Below are 22,602 nucleotides of genomic sequence, written 5' to 3'. Positions count from 1 at the left end.
ACAGCTGAGCTCTGATTGGTTTCCATGGGCAACTAGAAAAGTTTTACCTCAGAAACTTTATAATACAGCTCCCCCAGAGAGTCTGTGCCATGATTGAGAGTCAGTGGAGGGTGATGTACAGTGAAAGAGGGGCAGAACGATGGTGGAGAGGGCTTGACTTCATGGCTGAGCTCCTTGCTTCCACAACTGGTTTGGTTTTCAATCATTATGTAGCATCCGTTACAAGAAAGGATAGGATAAATTTGACACAAGAGCCGAATTAGGTACTAGTTTTATGTACATAGTCCTGGTGACAGGTTCCCTTTAAGTAAATATCCCTTACCTTGTTGGGATTGGTACCTCTGTTAGACCAGAGAGGAGAACAGCTGGACTTAATCGCACAAAGGCAATAATCGGCCGATCCAAAAATTCTACTTCTCCCACCAAGACATTTGATGCCTCAGCTCCCGGGGGAATTTTCCTCATGAAGTTCATGTCCACCTATAAGTAAAACATACTGCAATCAGTATATAAATTACTGAACACCGAATACCTGTGGACGGAGGAAATCTCATATCTTAGGTCTAACCCATTACATGAAATACAAGTGGATTTGGGATGGAAACAAATTTTCTTAGTGGGCAAATCTGTCAACTGCAAATCTTTTGTGCATGCTGGTCCTTTTGAAACAGTGAATAGGTGTTCCTTAGTAAAAATTAAAGACACTATTTTAAGAGAATTACTGCTGAAAACTACTGGTAAAAAAATGACTTCTCAATTTGGGTAAGGTCAAGAGAGGAACTTGTTCCATGGTCATAACACACATGACTAAAAAGATAGGACAGTGACAGAAATACTCACCGATCACATACAGGAAAATACAATTACAATACAAGAAATAAAAATAAAATACTTAATATTACACAGTGTTGGTATTATACACAATATGAATACTAAAACGTTTGCCTCAAAAATGAGACCAGAGATGGATTTTATGGTTTAAAATTTGTTGTAAAAGGAAAAAAAAACAAAAAACAAAATTGAATGAATGGAGTGGTCATATGTGTATAATAACAGGCGCTACAGCACAAATGAGCCTTCACCATTGGACAATGGGACACGATTTGCACTGTAGACTAAAAATCACTGATGTGGTTGTCTGCAGAAACTTACAGCGGACCTCTTCCGTCCCATTACAAAGGTGCCACAATTACACTGCCAGGAGTCATAACCCTGCTTGTTGACGGGGAGAAAGAAAGGGCCAAGCAAAAAAAAAAAAAAAAAATCAACACTATTAGAAATGTATTGTCAACTTGCAGACAATACAAGAACTCAACCCACAGACAGCAGTTTCTTTTTTTGCATATTATTTAGGGCCCTCTTGGATGGCCGAAGAGACTGGAAAACATGAATGCCGTTTTATCTATATTTCCTGGACTGACAGTGGCTTATATGACCAGAACCTTCGGCAGCCGTGCAACTTATTATGTTGGAAGTAATAGTTGCCATAGCTCTACTGTTCTGATTTACTAGGTCAGCAGATGCACGTTAGGGCAGGTACTCACAGAACTAAGCAATCGTGGTCAGATCATATGAGCCACAGTAGGTACAAGAAATGTGGCAAACACGTAACATGTGTAACAGTTTATGCAATTTTCCAAGCCATATGGCTCTGTTCCCATGCCATCAGAAACGTATACCCCATCTCCAACTAAAGGTTCAGGTGTATATATGTCAGAAGACGTAGGATGCATTCACTCCTACCCCAGAGTGAAGACGGCTGCAAACGGACATCAACAGATTGGGCTACTATTTTATGACTTTACCCTTACATTGGGGTCCGCTTGATATTCACATAGTGTAGTACCACAAATAAATCATGAAATAATAGCCTACTTTAGAGAAAGCCGAAGAACATGCAACTAACAGGACAACATTCAGGCTAGTCAGCTGTAGCAAGTGTTGAATGAACATTTAGCTTGAATTGTTTGGTACAGATACAACACTGAGGAATGAATACCACATTACAAAACCAAACCATTTTAGAGATAAAATAAAAAATTACTCTGAGGCTTTATTTCAGAAGGTAAGAGAGAAGGTGCTAATCGTATACTTTGTAAGATACTTCATTAAAAGGAACCTCTAGCTCCACCAAAGCGAAGCTCCTACCTCATTTACTGTAGTGTGGTGCTCTGTATGACGATATTGAAACAAGCCAGCATCTCCTGAAAATTATAAAATGAACCCCCACACTTTTCCAATGTGCATGGTAATCAAGTGAATTGTGTGTTTTATGTCAATGCCTCCTTCCTCCTCATCCCCCTGTGCTGCAGCCAAGCAGGAGGGTGCAGAGGCCACGTTTACAGGAGGCGGCCAGATTCTGGAACATACAATTCTGGGTATTACAATGAGCGTGGGGAAAAAAAAGTGTGGTGCGTTCATTTTATAAGTTGCAGGAGCTGCTGACTTAGGTCCTTTGGTTTGTGGGACTAGCTGTGCCTGACAGGTTCTCTTTAGATTAAGAAGCTGCTTTGTACTTTTTTCTGCTTCTTTCTCCTGAAGCAAACAGTTTATCTGAAATCTTTCTACAATTGTCCACTTCAGACACATAAGTTAGAGAAGGATTATCTGCAACTACAGACTATTTCCCTTTATGATTAAGCAATCTTGGGAGACTAGACTATCCAGGGTCTCTATGTAAAGAGTCAATTCATAAGACACTATATAGTTCCTGTGTCTCAGGTAACAATGTGCAGGGACCTGATTAAATAAGGAAGAAAGGCAGGGGGAAAAAAAGGAGCAGACACTGTAATATACTTTAATAAAGAATTATGTATCAAACTTTAATATTACATTTTGTCAAAAATTGTGTTAAGTTTTAATCAGGAGATTGAAGCAGATTTTCTCCTACGTAGAGCAGATCTGAAATCCAAGGCTATGTTTACCAGACAATTTTGTTTCTGTGCACAATTGTTTCAGACTTCATCTACCTTGCAGGTTCCAGGGACAGAATCACTGTGGAACGTGCAAGTGTCCGGCAGGGGTGTGACGCACCTTCAGCCACCATCTAAAGGAGTGGTCATTAATAGTTTGGGCCCACAAAAACCCCTAAAAGTTTTGGCCCCTAGAAGGTATGTGCCATTGGTAAAAGTTTCAGTCTTTAAACATGATGTCTGAAGGCAAGGCAGGAGCAGTACAAGACAAGTCAAAAGAGTTACCAACATGCTCAACTGCTAATGTAGATTAAATGTTCACATTGGTTGCTATGGACAACACAGTGCTCTTCCCAATGGTTATGATAAATCTGCCGCAATACAGGGAATGTTTTGTTCAGTCCATACGAGATCATTTATCAAAAATACTCAAAACCTTATTTAGTACAGTTTCTAGGCCATCACATGGAGATAAGTAATGAAAAAGCACCATACCTTGCTGAAGTCCACAGTGCTGTTCTCCTGACTGCCCCCTGTTCCGTTCCGCTTTAGCTCTGAGGATTTACTAACATCTAAATTTGCTGGTGTCGACTGTGGCGAAGATAAAAGCCCTAAGAACAAACGCATACTGTTAGACCGGGATTTGGTTTCTCAGTCTCCTTTTTAAAGGAAATAGGCCTAGTGATTATTATATAGAAAAAAAAATGTGAATGTTAGTAGTATTACTCTGAAAACTAAGTGAATATTGTCATAGTTTGTTGTGTAATCCAGTTCGAGGCAAACACTTGTACGGTAAATCAAATACTGTCAAACATTTAAAAATAAAAAAATAGTTTCTAGTAAATATACAACTTCAATATCTAGGCCTGCGGTGGGTGCACTACCCTGCAATATCCAGGCCTGCGGTGGGTGCACTACCCTGCAATATCCAGGCCTGCGGTGGGTGCACTACCCTGCACAACAGTCACATATGTTCTAATACTTTGAGAGAACAGGCTCCTTAAACATTTTTAAGTAGGGCACATCTCTGTGGAGCCCCTAGTCTAGTGGGTGCCCCTAAATGGAGATTTTGATGCAATTGCAGTCACTAGTTGGTGAGATATTATAAACCCTCATACACAGTATTATATAAGTTACCTCCACTACCAACTATACATGGGCAGGATTTCTAAAATGCACAGCTGCACAAATAAACTGGATATATAACACTATACAGTCATGTCATGCATTTCACGGTGGACACCTAAAGCAAGTGCATTTCCATTTACAACCAGTGGTCCTCTCACGTAGACGGTGCATGCTTTACATATAGCTCTATTCCCCCGGGCTGTGTAATGTATGTGTTACAGCACGTCAAGGACGCATAGATTGCATACTGTACATCAGTAATATTAGGAGGTCATCTGGGCCATATTTTGTAGACAGGTTGTGTGGGTATCCATGTCTGAGGATTACCTGAGAGGAGCACATGCCAGCCACAGGGTGGCAACTGCGTGACCCGTGATGACAGCCCAGAGACATCTACACACAATGCTATGTGGTTAGAAGAGCAAGCAGGGAAACCACACATACATCCAGACATATACAGCACACGGTGATATTAGCTATGAGACTGCAGTACCTGTATCAGATAAACATTAGCAAAGAAACCATCAGGATATTCAGGAGACTAGTAATAGTTCAGAACATGTTAAGTATAGAACAATGAAAACAGCCGGATTAATGGAAGTGCGAAACAGTTTCCATTGTGCTATCCAATACTTTATGGAAGTAAAAGGTCCTGCTGCAGGTCTTTTTCTGTAATATAAATAGATGACACCCTGGATGTAACATCATACTGACGGGATAAAGGTGGCCTGTATGTACTTTTAAGCCCCATAAGCCAATTATAGAGATGCTTTTGATAATACAACCATTAGGGAATGCTATATGTATCGCTGGGGAATAACCTGCCAAGCTCTTAGTGTTGCCCCATCTGCAGGCAGCATGATATAGAGCAGGAACAGCAGAGCAGATGGATATCAGATGGATATCAGGTTTTGTAGGAAAAAATTCTGTGCACTTGATAGCATTAAACCATGCACTTCCCAAGCTTACGTGTCCAGTGGATTAGTCATAAACTGATGATGCACATTTATACAGGGAGAGATGGCAATCAGACCCCTCTATGAGAAATATCAAAACAAAACTATATACCAAACTGCTCTGCTCCTCCTGCTCTGTAACATGCTACATACAGAATGGACTGCATTATAAACTTACCAATGAAATACCTGCACCCTGGAAGGATAAAACTCATCGCAATTCTACAGAACTAGGCCTTTACTCTAAACCTTTAAAACCAACATCAGGTGACCAAGCCATGTACAGAAAACACTGTGGTCCGCAGTAACATTCTGTCTAAATATTACTGTTCCATATTTGTTATGGCTCTGCATGGTCTTGTACGCTGGAAGACATTAATAATCCATAGACTTCTTCTCACTGGGACTGTGTATAAGACTCATTTTATACCAGCAGGATCCACCCAAGAGAAATAATTCATAATTTGTGTGAACTTGTTTCAGGAAGGAGGCATGAGAAGTTATTTTATCACTTCCACAGACCATAAAGGATACAATTTGCGCAATAATTTCTTGTAGCTGCACTGTGTACATGCATAGACTATTGGGCTTTGTAATATTTGTGAGGGGCAGGCCACCTGCTGTACATTACTTCACCACTCCCATCACAAGAACTACAAATGTCACTAGATCTCAGCTGACTGTTCTCGTTACAGGTATGCTTATGATAAAACGTGACAAACTGCTTCACGATCAGGATTTGATCGAAGTAGTAGAAAAATAAAAACTGCATGCATGCACACTGAAGCAACTTAGTGAGTTGTACATAAATGAAGCCAATAATTTAAGTTCAGGCAAAAACGTGATCAAACACATTCCAGTGTGAGCGATTTCACAGCGCGGTGCACCACACAGGCAGAGGAACAATAGTTGCCTGGATAAATATCACCATGTTCTTCCTTCGGGATGGAGACTTCATGACTTTCGTCATCGTCCTCTGGTGGATGAACTATTACTGTAGGAATAACATCACCAGTAAAAGGTGGCAGTTGTGGGACCCACTGCGAGCTGGACGACTCCAGGCGGCTGAATTTAGGGCTGGCGGGTGGTGTGTTTTGGGGGGTTGGTACAGGGGTGGTTTGTCTGGAGCCAGCTGGGGTTCCAACTCGCGAGGGAGGAAGAAGATAATTGAGGAGAAGGGAAAGGCGAGATTCGGCTCGCAATGAGTTACGGGAGGCTGAAAGGCCTTCCCCTGAGGTAAAAGAAGAAAAGAAAGAAGAAAAAAAAAAAAAATAACACAAGTTTTTTTCTCTGCCTTTTAAGTAATTCCCTGTTTTTGTGGCATAATATTCATTCTAAATTTCATACATCATATTTAGGCCTCATTCACACATCTTTATCCATTTCTCATACATATTGGTCTGTAAAAAAACATTGGGGACCCATTTTTGTCCAACACTGAGATAATTCCATCTGGGACCTTTTCTAAAGTGTAATCTTTCAAAGTTTCATGACAAAAACCACATCCTTATTCTATCTGCACTTTTAACCCCTTAAGGACGCAGCCTGTTTGCAGGTTAAGGCTCGCAACTTTTTTTTGAAATTTGACCAGTGTCTCTTCCTGTGGTAATAACTTTTGAACGCTGTTACTTATCAAAGCGATTCTGAGATTGTTTTTTCCCCACATGTTGTACTTCATTTTAGTGGTAAATTTTGGCTGATAAGTTTTGCGTTTATTTACAAAAAAAAGAAAAAAATGATGAATTTTTAGAAAAATTTGCCATTTTCGAAATTCTAAATCACCGCGTTTTCAGGCAGATCGATTTACCACCTAAATAACTTGCAGAATAACATTTCCCATTTGTCTACTTTACATTTTCATAATTTTTGAAATGTTTGGATAATTTATTTTGACGTCACGCGGCCTACAAATCGAATAGCGATTTTCCGTATTTTCGGAATTGACTATTTTGGGGATAAATACTGTTTGAAATCAAATTTTACATATTTAGCAACAAAACCTCCTATATAACCAACCCATTTTCAAATCTGCACCCCTCAAACTATCAGAAACAGCTTTTACAAAGATTGTTAACCCCTTGAGATCTTCATAGTAATTGAATCAAAATGGCGGTGAAATTTAGAAATTTCAAATTTATCAAATTTTGTCGGTTATACGTTCATTTAGCCCTAAAATTTACACATTTCCAAAAGATAAAAAGAGAAAACTCACCATAAAATTTGTTCTACAATTTCTCCTGAATGCAGCGACCCCCCACACGTGGCCGTTACTTGTGTTATGGGGGCACAGCGAGGCGCAGAAGGGAAGGAGCACCCTGCAGCTGCCAGGATTTTAGTTTTCTGGTTGCCCCCTTTTGAAAATTTTGGAACTTTTTTTGAGGTCATGAGTAGAAAAGCATCAATTCTGTACTGGATTTTTTACTTTTTTTTTTTTTACGTGTTCACCGTATATCCTAATAATCCTGTTATCTTTATTCTATGGGTCGATACGATTACGGGGATACCAGACATTAATATTTTTTCTTATGTTTTACTAAATTTGCCAAATAAAACCCTAATGTGGGGAAAAATCTATCATTTTTGCATCGCCGTCTTCCAAGTGGCATAACATTGTTACGTTTTTGGCTACAGAGCTGGTTGATGGCTTGTTTTTTGCGGGACATGTTGTTCTTTGCAACAATATCATTCTGGAGTACATATGTTTTGTTGATCACTTTTTATTGCATTTTTAGTGGGATATAATAGGTAAAAATCATAATTTTTGGCGGGTTTTTGACGTTTTTTTTTTACGGCGTTCATCATATGGGTTCAATAGTTATTTAGTTTTATTCTATGGATTGTTACGGACGCGGTGATACTATATATGTGGGGTTTGTGTTATGATTTAGACTTTTTTGAGCGTTATATGTCTCTTTATATGTTTTCTGGCTTATGGGCATTTTTAGTGATTTATAAAGTAATTTTTTATTGAAAAACCTTTTTTTTTACATTTTTTTACTTGATCCACCATGGGATATGAACAAGCAATCATCTGATTGCTTGTTCTTGATAATACTCTGCAATACTAATGTATTGCAGGGTATTATCAGTGCCAGCCTATGCAGATGCATAGGCTGACACTTTGCCTTTAAGATGACGTCACAGACGCCATCTTAAAGGTAAACCCTCCAAGGCTTCTCTGGGGTCCCGATCGGACCCCAGAGGAGCCAAAACAGCGATCGCCCCCCCCCCCGAAAACGGTGCGGGGGGGGCCATCGTGGGGTAAAGACCCCCAGAAGGCATGTTAAATGCCGCGGTCGCGTTGACCGTGGCATTTAACGGGTTAAACACCCGCGATCGGAGCCCACTCCGACCGCGGGTGTTAGCCGGGGATGTCAGCGGTAGATTACCGCTGAAATCCCGCGGCTAGCGATGCCGGTTCGGCTGCTATACAGCGCTGAACCGGCATCGTCTCTGCGCCGTAGCTGTACTGCGCTGAGCGCTAATCACGGGACTCAGCGCAGTACAGCTACGGCGCAGAGCGCTAAGGTGTTAACAAACCCACCAACTCAGAATTAAATACAAACATTTAACATTTTTTTCCCCCTTCTGAAGAAGGGGTCAAGAAAAATACACACAGAATTCCACTGGTCTTCCATTATCTCCAGCACGTGGACCAAAATCAATAACGTGTGAATGAGGCCTTAATCATAAAAGAGACATGCATTATAGTGCCTTAGTAGTAAAATTGTCTCAAAGTGACCTTATAGAAGAAAGGCCCCACTGGTTGGACAACAAAGCAGCCAGTTTCTGTGAGAAAATTTTCATACAAAAAAGGCCAAATTACTAAAATATAGCACACTTGCAAAAACAGTAACTTACATTCACCTCAACAATTTAAATAAACCTACTGATACAAAGTAACAGAGGATGGCAGCTGGGGACCCAAATACTAAAAAAGGAAGACTGGGTTTGCATGCAGACAAGTAATACACATCCTATTAAGTTATTGGATGCAAATAAAAAGTGAGGTCACATTCAGTCTTCATCGTCTGTGCTCTGAAACACATCTCCCTTTCTGAACAAAGTCTAAGCCAAAATGAGTATGATGCCTTCCAGAAACATCCATAGAAATTCAATGAAAAGCATGCACAGGAGAAGAGGGCAAGAAATCCCGTATCACATCATGAGAGTTGTAGTCTAGCCATGTCCTGGTCAACCAGAGAAACCATTGTGTGTTAGGAAATAAAGCAGTTCATCTTGGAATAAACCCTTAGAAACAAAATTACCTCCCTAGTCCTACGGGATGTATAAAATGCTCATATATACAGAAGGCCCTGAGATATGTTCATCAGATTAAGCCCTATTAAAAAAAAAAAAAAGTTTGGTATCCGCACAGGCAACTTTTCCTGCGAATACACCTGACATTGACCAACTATGAACAGAAGGTCTAGAATAGGGTCCAAAACTATATTATTGATTACTTGGGAAAAAAACAAAAAACAAAAAAAAAACCAATAGTTTTTATGCAAATATAAAAAGGAGAAAAGTGTTTGGTCCGGTTTAAATCGTCTGCAATTTCCAGGATTATTGTCGTGTTTGACCACTGCATTTATAATCTGCTTTTGGGTCAGTATTAGATATTTTCTGAAGTGGCATTTGTGATGTACTGTGGAGTTTGGCGCATCCAGGTTGCTGGTTCCTAATGTGATCCCTTTAATTTGAGCGGTATGATAATATGGTCCTTGGACCAATAAAGGTTGTACGCACCTGCTGTAAGCCCTGAAGCAGAGTACAGGTGCATTATGAAATTTGTTGAGAAAGGGGGAAATCCCTTAGCGATGGCTATACTATACAACACTATAGGTCAGTGGTGGCGAACCTATGGCACGGGTGCCAGAGGTGGCACTCAGGACCCTTTCTGTGGGCACTCAGACCATCACTCCAGGACAGAGTTCACCAAATAAAGCGACACTTCATTGACCATTTGGAACTGAGGGAAAAGTGAAAAGGTGTTGACAGAACTGCAATATCTTTAGAGGTTCTCATTCTAGACCCACCATTCTTCCTCTACATACAGAAAGACCCTGGATAGAAGCGACAATGAGAGTCTGAATTTACCCTCCTTCTTTCAACTTTATTGGTTGCCTCAGGGGGCCGATATGATTGAAAGATGTGGAGGAACAACTAGCAATAAGTTACTGCTTAAAATGCCATGTTGGCACTTCACGGTAAATAAGTGGCTTTTGGTTGCAGTTTGGGCACTCTGTCTCCAAAAGGTTCGCCATCACTGCTATAGGTAATAAGTAGTTTCAGTAGATACTATTACCGGTATTTTTTATTTCAGCGTGCTTCCTCCGGTCTAATCTTTAGCTTGTAGTAACAAGTTGTAATGTTTAATGCTTTCCCATACATAGGCCACAGCTAATTTACTGGTAAAAAGAAGAAAGTCTATGAGAGAAGCATAACAATGCAGAGCTCATTAATGCCTAAGGCCAATTATCCTAAATCCATCTGTGTGAAGCCAGTGAGCTGACATTGCTCCGGAGGTCAGGACTTGTTGGTAGGGCACTGGAACAATCTAATATTCATTAAGCCATCTTCTGCCAGAGGGCCTTGAAATAGACGACCCGGCAAATGTCCCAACTCAGAAAAATAAACAGATAATGTACCGCTGGTAAGTGCGCAAGTAGTTTTCGCAGCAACTGGGAATTCAGTATTCCCCAAGGACAGCACTGTTACTCCAAGACTGACGGCATGGCAGATAACCATGGAAAAACAGGTGCGATTTATTTTTTACTCTGTTTTGTGGGGTGGACTAAATTGCAACAGTTTATTAACAAATGCATTTTGTACAGACTGCTTAAAAACGGACCAAAAACGGGTTCAAAACACCATGTGTGGCATCACCCTTATAGGGTAGGTCTTATTCCAGTTCGTCTTTTCAGCCCGGGCAGTCATTTAACATCAGCAGTTTGAGGGGTGCTCACACACCGATGGAAGACGAGCCGCAAACAATAGATCAATGTCTGCTGATAAATTTCCAAAAAGATCTGCTGAAAAGATCTTGGACAGTCTTTAACGTATATGACTACATGGTCTAATGCTGCAAAAAGCAATAGTTCCGCCCGACACATTGTGGCAGCTTCACCAGGTAGTCTTTATCTCAAGAAAAAGAAGTTATAATCTACTTATCACTATCTAGCCCTCCAAACGCCGGACCGATGTAAGCTTGGTTGAGGGGGCAGTCCGAAGCGCTCCTCTCTCCTTAGCTCTTCCCCCGGATAACCCCTCCCACACTATAGGTTTCGGTGACTGCCAGGCTTCACACGGCGGTCACCACATCCTCGGACCACAAAGAGGACAAGAAGTTTCTTAGCACAAAAAAAAGCAAAGATAAAAAAGATTAAAACTAAATCTTTAAAATTAAATTAATCTCCTTGAAAACTATAAAGAAATATGCCCGTTATGGATCTTTAAAAGGCAACATGTTCTCTTTAAGATGACATTTGACTGTCTACTATTGACCAATTATTGGGGGAAAAAAACAACAAACACATTCCATAAAAAACAACTCAGGAATAACATACAATAAAAATCAAAATAAATAAAAGAAAAAGAAAAAAGTCAAGCAAAAGTAAAGCAGTAGCCAATGACTGAAGTGATGTTAGGAAGCCAGTATCCCGATGCAGATAAATTGGGGCCCACCAATAGATTACCATACTAGTGATTTTGGCAGGAAATTTTCCATAGCTTAAATTACAGAATTATAAGTAGAAAAGTGAAAGTTGCTGCAGACGTGTTAATCTCGCAAGCATTTGTGCAAATCATAAGTCTGACATAATTTAAAAGAATTGGGCTGCTGCTTTACTAGAGGAAACAAATAGCGAAATAGGTTAGAATAAGCTGCTTGTGACAACTTATCTCACCGTTTCGTTCAAGCAAGTGAGGATCAGAATGTTTCTTGCCTATGTCAGCGAAGGAGCGCACCAGTGGGATGCGGTTACTGAGCTTCTTCTCGTTTTGGTGGTGATGCCGCTTCAAGAGAGCTTCTCTGACAAACTCCCTCATGGAGTCATCCAGCTGCCCCGAAGCAGTCATGTTATCCAACACCATATCTGTGAAGAAGGGAAGGACAAATTATAGTTATCAACAATTTATAAACCCAAGAGAGTGGTTTAATCTTCAAGATACTGGTAAATATTACAACCAATGTATTTAATTTCCAAGATAGTTTCAGGAGGAAGTTGGTTGACATATAGACAGAGCCATGGAGTAACACGCTTAATACACCCAAGAGCCTTGGAGAGGACTTGAACCTCAGGGGCAGCTGAAAACCATTCCTAACCACTGGAATATCAGACAGAATATAAATGTTGATTATGAGAAAACCCCTTTAAAGGATATCTACCATCAAACTCAAACAAAAATAAACCAGGAGCACTTACTCTAGGCACCGTGACTGTGGTAATCCCATTATATTTGTTATTCATCAACCCTTCTTTGTAAAAATAAATATTAACTTCATAATTATGATTATGAGCCAGAAGGGTACAGGGAGGTGTTACCAGATACCCTCAGTGCTGTATCTTACAATGTGCAAGGAGCACTTTCCACCTCCCACTGTGTGCTGAAACTTCCTCTGCTGCTGTGAGATTGGGGCTGAGGTAGCAGAGGGAGGTAGACACTAACAGTCTGTGAAGCTACAAAACAGGAGGGTCTCTGGTAATGCCCCCAGAGCCGTTTAGAATAATTTGCATAATTTGAAAAGTTGATTTTAGAAGAAAGGAGACCATGGATAACAAATATAAGATGATTAACACAGTCACAGTGCTTGGATCTATGTGCAAGTGCCCCTGGTTTCTTATGCTTTTAAGGAAGATTTAATTAAATCGCTTATTTTTGTGCTTCACTAGACAACGCATTCTGTATATTATCCCATTAGCTAGTGTATCTTTGTACCACCCGTTTACTTCATCATATAATGCCTGTATACTCTTACCTGTGAAAGGCATTGTGCACAGCCATTTATGCTGTCACCCTTGTATTGGTTTTCCTACACTTGCAAATGCACATTGGTTGTACTGTACAATTTATTTGCTCAGTGCTTGACACTGTATACATATGATTGTTTGCACTTACTATTTACATTGCATGTAGGTTCCAACATTTTCCAGTGCTCACATTGTGCTTACAAATTGCGCATTTTAGAGCCACACAGTTAACTTCTATCTACATTTTTTTTAATTCTGGTGTGCACAATTGTATTGTGTATTTTACCTAATTACGGTAATTAGGTTAACACACTCGCACCACCGAGGCTTAGAATTTCAAAATCACTTTGTATGGCACGGGCATCACTAATTGCAAACAAAGCTCTGTATAAGCAGGATGCTCAGGAATGGCCAGGGGGAAAAAAAATTCCAACTGCGGTGGATTTCATGTAATCACATACATGGTGTACAGTTTGCTATTCTTGGAAGGATAAAGTACCTGTGATGATGTCACTGGTCACATGTCATGAATGAAACACAAGCAACCGTGTAAAAAAATTGACCCAATATTTCCCATCTGTACATAGAGTTTGTAGTTGTCTGTAGTTGAATATTATCAAATGGTCCCAAAGTACAAGGAGGCAGAGCAGGGATTTGAAGAGACACAGAGCTGTCATTCACAATAATGGGGCGTGGTTTACTGCCAGCCTAAGAGTCACAGATGTCAGACAAGAGTCACAAAAGCTAATTTTCATATCAGAAAAACCATCTGTAATTAAGGTACAGGGCCCCACTGGCAGCTAATTTTAGGTGATATGAGGAGGACTTGTAACCCTTTATCAGCAGACATAATTACTCAGGGTGTTCAAAATCTGGTGACAGGTCCACTTTAAAAGGAAATCTACCACTTACAAAACTAAACAAAAACTCTGACAATTACGCTCAGGCGCTCCTGGCACGTCACACACAGAGCTCTTCTATTAGAGTACACCTCCCACCCCCTTCCTGAGAGCCAGTTATGCCCCCTTGCTCTAAGGAACGCGCGCATGTTTGCACAATCTGCATCGCTAGCACGCTGCCAGCAGCTTTACATGCACAATATTTCCTGAGAGTTTGGGGACGTCAACAGCTCTCAGGATAGGAGGGAGGTGTATACAAATACATGCATTATTAGGGTAATAGGAGTGTGCCATGTGTGACGTGCCAGGAGCGTCTGAGTGTAATTAGCGGCATTTTAAAAGCTTTTTTTTTTTTTTAATTCAGCAAACATCGCTTGTTTTTATGGCTAAGGAAGCAAACATCCAGGTCTGCAGCTCCCTAAAGCTTTAAGGGATTTAAAAAGCAGTTTTGTAAGTGACAGATTTCCTTTAAAAGTCTGTAAAAAGTTGGGATTTGGTGGACGACCATTTTAAATGGTGCGGTCCCATTATAGTAACCCACTGTCCAGCATTGCAATCCACCTTTTAGCAGAAGAGGTAACGGACAGAGGCACATCTCCTAAACAAATTGGAAAAAAAAACAAAAACTAAAATGTGAATTTCATTCATTAAAATCAGAGGCACGCTTACTTTCCATTTAGTTTTTATCTGATCATTTAAACTGGTGAGGACGCCATATAATGGTCTCTGTATAACGATCTGTGTAGAATTTATAACATGAAAGCAGCTTAGAATGTGCCGGTCATACCACAATGTTCTAGCACTAAAAATATAGGGCATTGGGCGTCCTCATGTAGTTTATTAGTTTCAGCAGCCTGAGGCATTGCAAGAAACCTTTCATCATACTGGACTTTCCAGATGTGTACAGGGATTTAAAGCAAGAAAAAAGATACTGAATATCTTCCGTCACAAGTATGACTGGTACAGCAGTACAAGGAATACTAGGGCAAATGGTTACACCCTACAAGATTAATTATGGGATTAGCATTGGGGTAAAGTTCACATATACCTCAAAGAATGAGAACTACATGGGATTTTGGCGCAGCTGAGCTGGCTTGCATTTGACATAAAATCGGGGTTGTGCCGTCGGACAATCAGATTGATTGGGACTGAGCGCGGGATTTAATATTCAAATTGTGTTGCAATCCAATGCGCTTACATGCACCACAAAGAAAGGTGAACTCCAGCGGACCTGAGCGGGGAAGCGACACATGCAGAAAAACGGCTGCGCGATCTTAATGAATCGTGGCATAGTGCATTATCGCTGGACAATGCACTTTCAGTGAACTCCGTTGGACGGGTAAGTAAAGGTGCCCCAATGTGTGCAACAGCAAACCACCACAACAATCCCATGGTGCGTTTTTGTGGACCCCGTGTCACTGTGTTTGCTGTCTACGCACAACCCGATGACAATAGAAAAACACTGCTTGGGCAGTAGGTTTATAGATAGGACAGTGGCCGCTTGCATGACCACACTAAAATACATGGGCCAAAAACAGCCCTAGGCTATAGCCCATTCCCCACCCCCATGCCAGCTGATTCCATGCCCCTCCTCTTGCGCCAGGAATCATGACTTTATTAATCCTTGGACATATGTATAGGTCTTTACATGGAAACGCAAGCGATCGCTAACCAGAAACCGATGTCTTGCATTGTTTTAATGAAAAGACACTGCATATGCAATCGGGCCGAGGTCCTCCCCAGTACCCTAGTGGTGTGTGTGACTGCACTTGTGCGAGCCAAAATCCCAGCGCAGACACTTGTCCAAGCCGTGTAATCCCCAAAAAAAGAGCACAGTCCGATGAAAGTGCGCTCCCCGAACCCTTAGTAAATGAGCCCCAATGTCTCTTTTCATTTCCTTAAAAGGCAGCCCTCTTAACATCAAGCATGATTTACACAAAGCCTAATAACATGTGGGATTTAGCCAAACCATTATATCCAAACTCTCCATAAGGAGAGCTCTTACATCCTGACCCTAGTCAGGAGTCTCACTTAGCCAAATTTGTTCCCTAAATTGTAGTGAACAGACCCAACCAGGTCAAAACAGTGCTGTCTGCAGTTCCTTCTGGAATAGATATACTGGTTTGGCTGTATCCCACGTCATGTAATTAGGCTTCTTGCAAGTCATGCTTGGTGTTAAGGGGGCTGTTAAAAGGCATTTGTTTTCTTTTTCCGACCCTGGAAAACATATTTGCATATTTCCCCAGAGTAATGCTCAAAACACTGCGGTGAAGGACACCCATTTTAGAAGCGCTGATCACATTGCCGACTTCAGCTCCAAAGACAGGGAGCACATCTACATTATGTGCAGTGAAGAGGTAAAAATAACTGCATAAATGACAGCCATGGGGCCATTATATATCAGTCTCACTTGGATAAACAAGCAATTGTGTTATTCGCTATTGATTTCTGCCTCTTTAGACGGGGGAAACATAAAAAATAAAACAGCACTAGGAATCATTGTTCTCTGAGTCAAAAGAAAATCAATTGAGAGATTTCTATCCTGAATAGTTTATAACCTACACATATCGGTTCTGTCATGTACTTTATACACCAGTGGAATTGCATCATATAAGAAGGAGGCTATCACCAATTCTGATCATACAGAGCTGAGGACAGGCTGAGGTAGCAGACCCGGTTAGTAGCGGCAGGACATTGAAACATTTATTCCAGGATGGTAGACGAATGTGGACCCGAATGTTACCATTTTACAATATGAAGTAGATTACTACACCTCTTCTACACACGGTAACTCACCTGCAATTTCCTCGATAGTGCTGGCTCTCATGTCCAACATCACTGTGCCATTCAGTATGCAGCTTCGTAGCTCGAAGAGGCTGTGCAAAGAGAGAGTGGCCACGTAAGGCTTACTCCAGCGGTCTCCACCATCTTCAACATCCTCTTCAAACTTAAGCCACCTTTACCAAAAGAAAAAAAATAGAGAATTAAATAAAAAATCCAAAAAAAAAAATATTGATTATATAAACCAAAAAAAGAGTAATAACCTTCAGGAACCAATAACTGGACATATAAGGGCAGATTTATAATGACTAATTGTTTTGATCAAAAGTAAATTATGACGTTATTTTGTTGCAGTTTTCTGACTAATACGACAAAAATCATGCAGCCGCGGTAAGAGGGAATGAGACTTCACAGGAAAAAGTCAACTGCTCCAAAAAGTTTTTGTGCACTATCTGGCCGGGTCACTATATTAGAAAATAAAGCTCCACCCTCAAAACTAAAACAAGCTATGGATTTTTAAAGGAAGTGAGCAAAAATGGGAAAAAAGGCATCAGGGGCAAGGGTTAAAAGAGGAAACACAGCTAAGAATATTCTGGAAGGAGATTGTGGTTTGGATGTGTGACGCAACTAGAACACACAAGACCACATGGATGAAGTACATGGGGTTCGATTACTGGAAATCTCTGAAATAATGTACAACGGAAATCGTCACGGATTGAGGATGTTGAGGTTAGTAGTCAGTAGAAGGTGGTGGAACTTGTGACTAAAGGCAAAGAGTTCAGCCCTCAGCTCCACATATAGATGGAGACAAATGATTTGCCATCTCGCTAGTTAACCTGATATGTAAAGAATGAAAAGCCCTCTCCTTCGAGTATCTGAGGAGGGGGTCTGCTTTTCATGGAGGTCATGTTACCAGTACACTGCTCTGTCACCGCTTATTAACAGCTTTCCAGGACAACTCCATTATACAGGAGGCAAAATACAAATGTTCTACACTATTCAAATACTTTTGCCTTTTCTTAGCAAAGCTTTGCCATTTTCCTCCATTTTCTTCTATGCATTCAGCTTTACTTTAAGTGACAAGGTAGAATATGTGCAGATTGTTTCCAGAGGAGCCTATTTATAGGCTTCGGAGCAGAGAATCATGGGATGTCATATGCTGTTACATTATCTGAAAGCTCAGGAAAGCCTTGAAGAGGACCCGTCGCCTCTCCAGAGGTCTGTTTTTGGTAACATTCATATCCCCATGACAAAGACAATTTTTGTGTACTTCAATCATACCCCTGCGATTTCTCTTAAACATTTGGGTGTTTCTAGGGCTTCCCTACTACATACTTGTAGGGACAAACCTCATTGAGAGACAATTTAAGAGATGTGAAATGAAAATATTGTATTAAAACAGACATGGAAATATTCTTTAGGTAGACAAATATGTAAATCCCCAGGCGTTAGGGAAGCATTTTAGCAGTTGGCCATTTACCCTGTTAAAATTTGCTAAGTAAAAGATCCTAACTGGGTCACCCATATACCATCTACCGGGATAAAGTCTGTCATTCACCGTTTGGAGTGCTGAGCAGCAGGACGTGGGATTCCTATGACATCCCTTGTCCTGCTGGCAGATGGAATGGGCCGTACCCTCATTACTGTCTGCAAAACCATATCAAAGAGGCATAAATGGGAATAGAAAGGGGAGTTCAGACAGTAATGAGTGCCCAGACCCCTCTGTCTGCCGGTAGTCAGCAGGACACGGGGAGTCACACCCTGCTGTGGTCATGTGACCCCGCTGCTCCTGGCAAACGTTATCAGGTTATATATCATAAGTATCATACGGTTGACCCTATTAGGCTCCTCCATACTTACCATATTAAAATTTGCTAAAAGTGTCCATCTCTTTAAGATGCAATATGTCCACAGGTAGTGAACTATTACAGTAAAAAGGACCATGTACAAAGGGGAAAAAAATTCTGAGAAATGTTATTGTCTCACAGACAAGGCAATACACTTTGACTAAATCAAGTTGAGCTCCAAAGTAGGAAGGATCCCCTCACCTTGCAGTCTCCTTCCACTCGCATTCCTCTCCATCCCGAAAGCATAGCTCATCCATTTCTGTAAAGAGGTCATGTGGGATGTGCTCTTCATCATCATCCTCCGTGCCCAGAATAAACTGAACGCGCTGTGATGGGGTGTCTGCACAAGGTCAAAGCAACAAAGTGGCAGCTTACAACAGGATTACAAATGAAGCCCTCGCATACAACAAGGAAACTCTTCCCTGGGATACAATGCATTTGTTTGTGGGTTATATTTAATTACTTGTCCTTTAATGGATTACTGATGTTCATCTAGACAGCAAGCAGATCTCATAGGATAGGATTGTATTACATAAATGAGACGTGGAATACAAAACACATTATATACATAAGGTCCATTCACAAAAGATTAAAACGCTACCCTGGTCTGACAGCAATATCAGAAAAATTACTTTACATAGTATATTTGTCTGATCTTTACAGCAGTTTTATGTATATTGTACTTCCCACATTCATTCAGGAAAAATGCAATTAGAGAAAAAAAAACAAAAACAGGTAATAAAAAAAGTGGTCCCAGGATATTGCCTCGCACCAGTGGTGACATGCAGTAAATCTCCAGGAGAATCCAATGTGAACAAGTTTCCAGCAGACATAATGGGTCACATGTCAAAGGGCAAGTGTCTCATTGCAGGCTGCAAATAGTTATATTGGGACAGTGCACACAGGGGCATCGAGCCGACCAGCATAACGTGGCTGTATTTGGTATAACAATGTGCATCTGTAGAACAAGCAGATACACTACCGCTATAAGGTTACCATCTACATAATTGGCTTAAGCGTGCTGTGCTTATACATTGAGAATTCATTCACAACCATATGCCATTCATTTAATATGTAACCTTTCCTTATATATACTTAGTGTATTCATTCCTCACAGTTTACTAGATTCTGTTCTTACACGTTGGGGAGATGTAGCGTCACACATTGGACTATTGCAGAGCAGAACTAGACAGATCTCTGCTCCGCCAGATTAATCATCGTGTCTGATGCTGGATGGTTAATGGTGCAGTAGAAGACTGGTGAGACCTACTTTGCACCTCCTATTAGTAGGTCTGCACCACAATACCGAATTTTCTGGCACACGGGCCATTTTCTGGGTAGTTCCATCACTTTTAGAGGCTACAACCCTTTTAAACTGAAGGCACACAGGGCATTTCAGGGGTCTCAGTTTTCTGACATTTTGATACATCTCCCCCATCGGTTACATGCATACTTGCTCCATATTTAAATGTGATCCAAAAGCTTTTGCTTATTCAGCCTCACAATTAGGGTGCTGTAACGGTAACAAGCCGTGCACCTGCATGTCTGTCATATGAGCATGGACTGGATTTATCCACTGGAAGATTTAAGTGAGATCTAGAATCCACTAGGAACCAAGATGGAAACTATATGTAAAAATTAATGTGCCATTTCTGCTATACATTTTTTCTCTATGTTCATTCAGCTTTCCAGCAATACTACAGATATGTCTAGCAATGGACATAGTCCTGATAACATTTTTTTTGCGGTGGCATACTGACCCATTGATACCTATGGGTTTGTTTGCACATTTGTGAGAAAAAAAAAATTGATGTGTGGACAGTGAGAAAAAAAATTTTGCAGAATGCACCCTTTCTTTTCTCACATGCAGACCACGGACCTCCATAGAAGTAAATCCCTGCACATTCACCTTTACACTTTCTCTACACATTAAAGGAAAACTACCATGAAGAATCCGCTATCACATGTAGATCTGATGGTAGATTTCTCCTGCCTATTTAGACACATAAGGGCAGTGAACCTTTATTTTAATATACAAAAACTGTTAAAATGTTACTATTTTAGACATCACATGTTTACCATAGTTTGGAGATTCCCGACCATCATCTTTATCGTTTTCTTTTTCTCTTCTTCTCCGGTGATGTTTGTGCCCACGATGTCTATGGCGTCTACGGCTCTGTCTACCTAGTGGTACATGTACCCCAATATAAACTGCTCTGTGACCTGGAAAAGGAGAAGGAAGAATCTTAGAAAAATCAAAAGGCCATCTTACAAAATTACTTCTGCCATTAAAAATGAATAGTCCCACAAAGGCCACATAACCATAATGACCAAATCTGAATGACAACCTACTGTTGGTTTTCAGTATGACAAAACCAGTTCTATATATACACATTGCCCTATAGCTTGAGGCCTGCTACAAATTTTGCAATAAAACCTATAAGTAGCTTGTCACATCTCCGCATACCAGGCAAACATTTAGTAAAACCACTTGGACTTCTACAAACCTAAAACTCAATAAATCTAAAAAGAGACAAGAAAAAAAGGAAACCCATAAAACTATAAGGGTGTTCACCAAGGCAAAGTGCCAAAGCAGATTACAAGAAAAAGTGTTGTTAGACCAGGAAGCAGGCAGCACGTGACGCGTGATAGTCGCACTAAGTAAAGCAATGCGCGGCTGCATAGAAATTATAAAAGAAAGGGATAAGAACACAATTCTGTATTTTTAAAACACCTTTTGGCCTAAAAGACAACACAAAATTTGTGCTTTTGTGATCTTAGAAAATATTGAGATTTAACCTGTATTTTAACCCCTTAAGGACGCAGGGTTTTTCGGCTCATTTCTCGCTCTCCAACTGCAAAAATCCATAACTTTTTCATTTTTACGTGTACAGACCTGTGTGAGGGCTTATTTTGTGCGTAACAAATTTTACTTTCCCGTAATGTTATTTAGTTTAACATGCCGTGTACTGCGAAGCTGAAAAAAAAAAAAAAAAAAAAAAAAAAAAAAAACGTACGTCACGTTCTTGTGGGCTCCGTTTTTACGACTTTCACTCTTCGCTCCAAATAACATGCCTACTTTATTCTTTGGTTCGGTGCGATCGCGGTGATACCAAATTTATATAGGTTTTATTGTGTTTTAATACATTTTCAAAAATTAAACGAATGTGTACAAAAAAGAAAAAAAAATTTTGCCATCTTCTGACGCTAATAACTTTTTCATACTTTGGCGCACGGAGATGTGTGACGGGTCATTTTTTGCGAAATGAGGCGACGTTTTCATTGCTAAAAAGGTGTAAAAGTCGCATTTCGGACATTTGGGCGCCATTTCCCGCCTCGGAGGTCACCACCAGCCATAACCGTTTTTATATTTTGATAGATCGGGCATTTTGGGACGCGGCGATACCTAATATGTTTGTGATTTTTACTGTTTATTATGTTTTATATCCGTTCTACGGAAAGAGGGGTGATTTGAATTTTTAATATTTTATGAATTTTTTTTATTTATTTTTCACTATTTTTTAGACCATCTAGGGTACATTAACCCTAGATGGTCAGATCGCTCCTACCATATACTGCAATACTTCTGTATTGCAATATATGGCATTTTTGCAACACATTCATTACAATGAGCCACTGGCTCATTGTAACGAATCTGCAGATGCCATGTAGCCTCGTGTCAAAAGAAGACCCGAGGCTACCATGGCAACCAATCGCCGCCCCCGATGACGTTCGGGGGCGCGGCGATCGCATTAAAGATGGCGGCGCCCTTGCGCAAGCAAGCACCGTCCGCGGTTATTAGCGGTGGGGGTTTTGTGCAAAATGCAAAAACCCCCACCTTTGTATGAAAAGAGGGCCCGTGAGCCCTCTACATACATCCCTTATACCTCTGCGCCGTAGAGCTACGGCGCAGAGCGTTAAGGGGTTAATATGGGGTCTTGCACTATATACAATATTGGGATGCATGTACACTTTTGTGATGTTATGGGGAGTTATATTACTGCTTTAAAAAAAAAATGATATTATATTTGTGTCCTAATAAACAGTGTAAAATATAATGAGCTACATTTATCAAGAGCTTTCGTTTTCAATGGGTGATATAAAGG

General features: G+C 40.5%; 1 protein-coding gene across 15 annotated transcripts in view; it reads right to left on the bottom strand.

The window, feature by feature from the left end:
- The window catches only part of SLC4A7 (solute carrier family 4 member 7), a 92,849-nt gene that overhangs the window by 29,586 nt on the left and 40,661 nt on the right, over positions 1-22,602 (bottom strand). For 4 of the 15 annotated variants that reach the window (XM_072153590.1, XM_072153591.1, XM_072153585.1 and 1 more), the window contains exons 3-10: positions 20,576-20,719; positions 18,698-18,836; positions 16,665-16,825; positions 11,905-12,093; positions 5,910-6,227; positions 3,408-3,523; positions 1,153-1,215; positions 323-480 (exon numbers count right to left, since the gene is read on the bottom strand). In XM_072153590.1, the coding sequence (XP_072009691.1) occupies positions 323-480; positions 1,153-1,215; positions 3,408-3,523; positions 5,910-6,227; positions 11,905-12,093; positions 16,665-16,825; positions 18,698-18,836; positions 20,576-20,719 (1,288 nt within the window). The remainder of the gene's footprint in view (positions 1-322; positions 481-1,152; positions 1,216-3,407; positions 3,524-5,909; positions 6,228-11,904; positions 12,094-16,664; positions 16,826-18,697; positions 18,837-20,575; positions 20,720-22,602) is intronic. The other 11 variants (XM_072153589.1, XM_072153599.1, XM_072153600.1 and 8 more) reach the window with 9 other exon arrangements.

This window comes from Engystomops pustulosus, chromosome 5 (assembly GCF_040894005.1).
Source record: "Engystomops pustulosus chromosome 5, aEngPut4.maternal, whole genome shotgun sequence".
In the NCBI taxonomy this organism is placed as follows: Eukaryota; Metazoa; Chordata; class Amphibia; order Anura; family Leptodactylidae; genus Engystomops; species Engystomops pustulosus.
The sequence above is the reverse complement of the archived record's forward strand: the minus strand, read 5'-3'. Positions and strand labels throughout refer to the sequence as shown.